Source organism: Trichechus manatus, unplaced genomic scaffold (genome assembly GCF_000243295.1).
Source record: "Trichechus manatus latirostris isolate Lorelei unplaced genomic scaffold, TriManLat1.0 scaffold00065, whole genome shotgun sequence".
In the NCBI taxonomy this organism is placed as follows: Eukaryota; Metazoa; Chordata; class Mammalia; order Sirenia; family Trichechidae; genus Trichechus; species Trichechus manatus.
The window spans coordinates 11,721,832-11,723,305 of NW_004444001.1; the positions used below are offsets into that span (position 1 = coordinate 11,721,832).

Below are 1,474 nucleotides of genomic sequence, written 5' to 3' on the forward strand. Positions count from 1 at the left end.
TGCTTCATAGGGTTTTCTTGGCTATACTCTTTATGAAAGTAGATTGTCAGGCCTTTCTTCCATGGTGCTGCTGAGTGGGTTTAAACTGCCAACCTTTAGGTTAGTAGCTAAGTGCTTAATCATCTGTGCCACCTACAGACCTTTTAATAATATAGCAACTATTATTACATTGAGTCCCTACAATATGCCAGGCATTTTCACACATATTCACTTTCCCCACAATCCTAGAAATAGGCAGTATACGCCTATTTCACAAGTAAGAACCTGAAGCTCAGACAGGCTCTACAGCCAGCAAGCCATGGAGGATGAACTTGGGTCTCTGTCCATCTGACTTCAGAGCCTGGGCCCTTGACTACCATGTGGTCTTGGCTCATCCAGACAAGCGAGCTGTGGATGGAGTTGGCTCTGGTGAGCACCTGTAGATAGAGCTCTCTTACCTTGACCACATGGAGCTTAGGCAACAGATTGCAGTCGGCCAGTGTCAGCTCATCCCCATCCAGGAACTTGCGACGGGACCCCTTGTCATCGTCCTCACAGGTATTGGCGTCTATCTCCTCTGGCAAAGGAGTTTTCAGGTAGTCATCCAGTTTCTTCAGTGCCTTGGTCAGGCCTCTCTCCAGGGCTGGTATGGAAGAGGAAAAAGTGTCTTTAGCCAACCTTCTTGCCACTGGATCTGACCACAATGTCTTTAGCATGGGTAGCTCATCCTGAATCCTGTCCCCCCTTGTCACACTGCCAGCCCCCATCCCACATTACAGAATACCTGGCAGCCATTAACATACTGCAGTAGAACGAACTGATTAAATGGCCTGAAAAAGAAAACTCTAACAAAACAGTAAGTATTATATAATGATTTTTTTGAAAAAATAACATATAGAAATACAACTTAGACTATATACCAAAGTTTTAATAGGCTTATCTCCAGGGGGTACAGTAATAACAGTCAACTTTCATTTTCTTGTTTTGCCTTATCAATATTTTACCAACATTCCACAATAAACCCACATACTAATTTTGTAGAAAGAAATAATTTATTTCTTTCATTTTTTTCTTGCATGTACTCATTAAATAAGTAATATGACATTTATTAAATAAATAAACAACTGCATAGTGGTCCTAGAACAGAGGTATGCACCAGGTTTTGTGAGAGCACTGATAATGTCCAGCTAACCCATCCTGAGAAGGGGTGAAGGAGCAGACATGGCTTCCAGGAGGACACGGAATAGGAAAGAGAGTATTCCTGTTGTGTTGCCCAGAGAACCAATGAGTAGCAGGGAGGCGTATTGGGCTCTGTATAGGGAAGAACTGTCTGAAATGGAAGGGCTCGCACATTAGGCAGAGGGCTTCTTATCCCCAGGGATGTACAATCACAGTTGCAAGGAAACTTGTCATGGATACAGCTCAAAGAATGAACACCCAAAGTAATATAATGGAGTGGAAGACTTTTACAGTCTTGCCCCAATATTTATTGATT

At 42.7% G+C, this 1,474-nt stretch overlaps 1 protein-coding gene across 2 annotated transcripts in view; it reads right to left on the bottom strand.

Annotated features, from left to right (window-relative positions):
- Positions 1-1,474, bottom strand: part of CLIC5 (chloride intracellular channel 5) — a 199,887-nt gene that overhangs the window by 8,394 nt on the left and 190,019 nt on the right. For both annotated transcript variants that reach the window (XM_004379519.2, XM_004379520.2), the window contains exon 5: positions 438-622. In XM_004379519.2, coding sequence (XP_004379576.1) covers positions 438-622 — 185 coding nt within the window. The remainder of the gene's footprint in view (positions 1-437; positions 623-1,474) is intronic.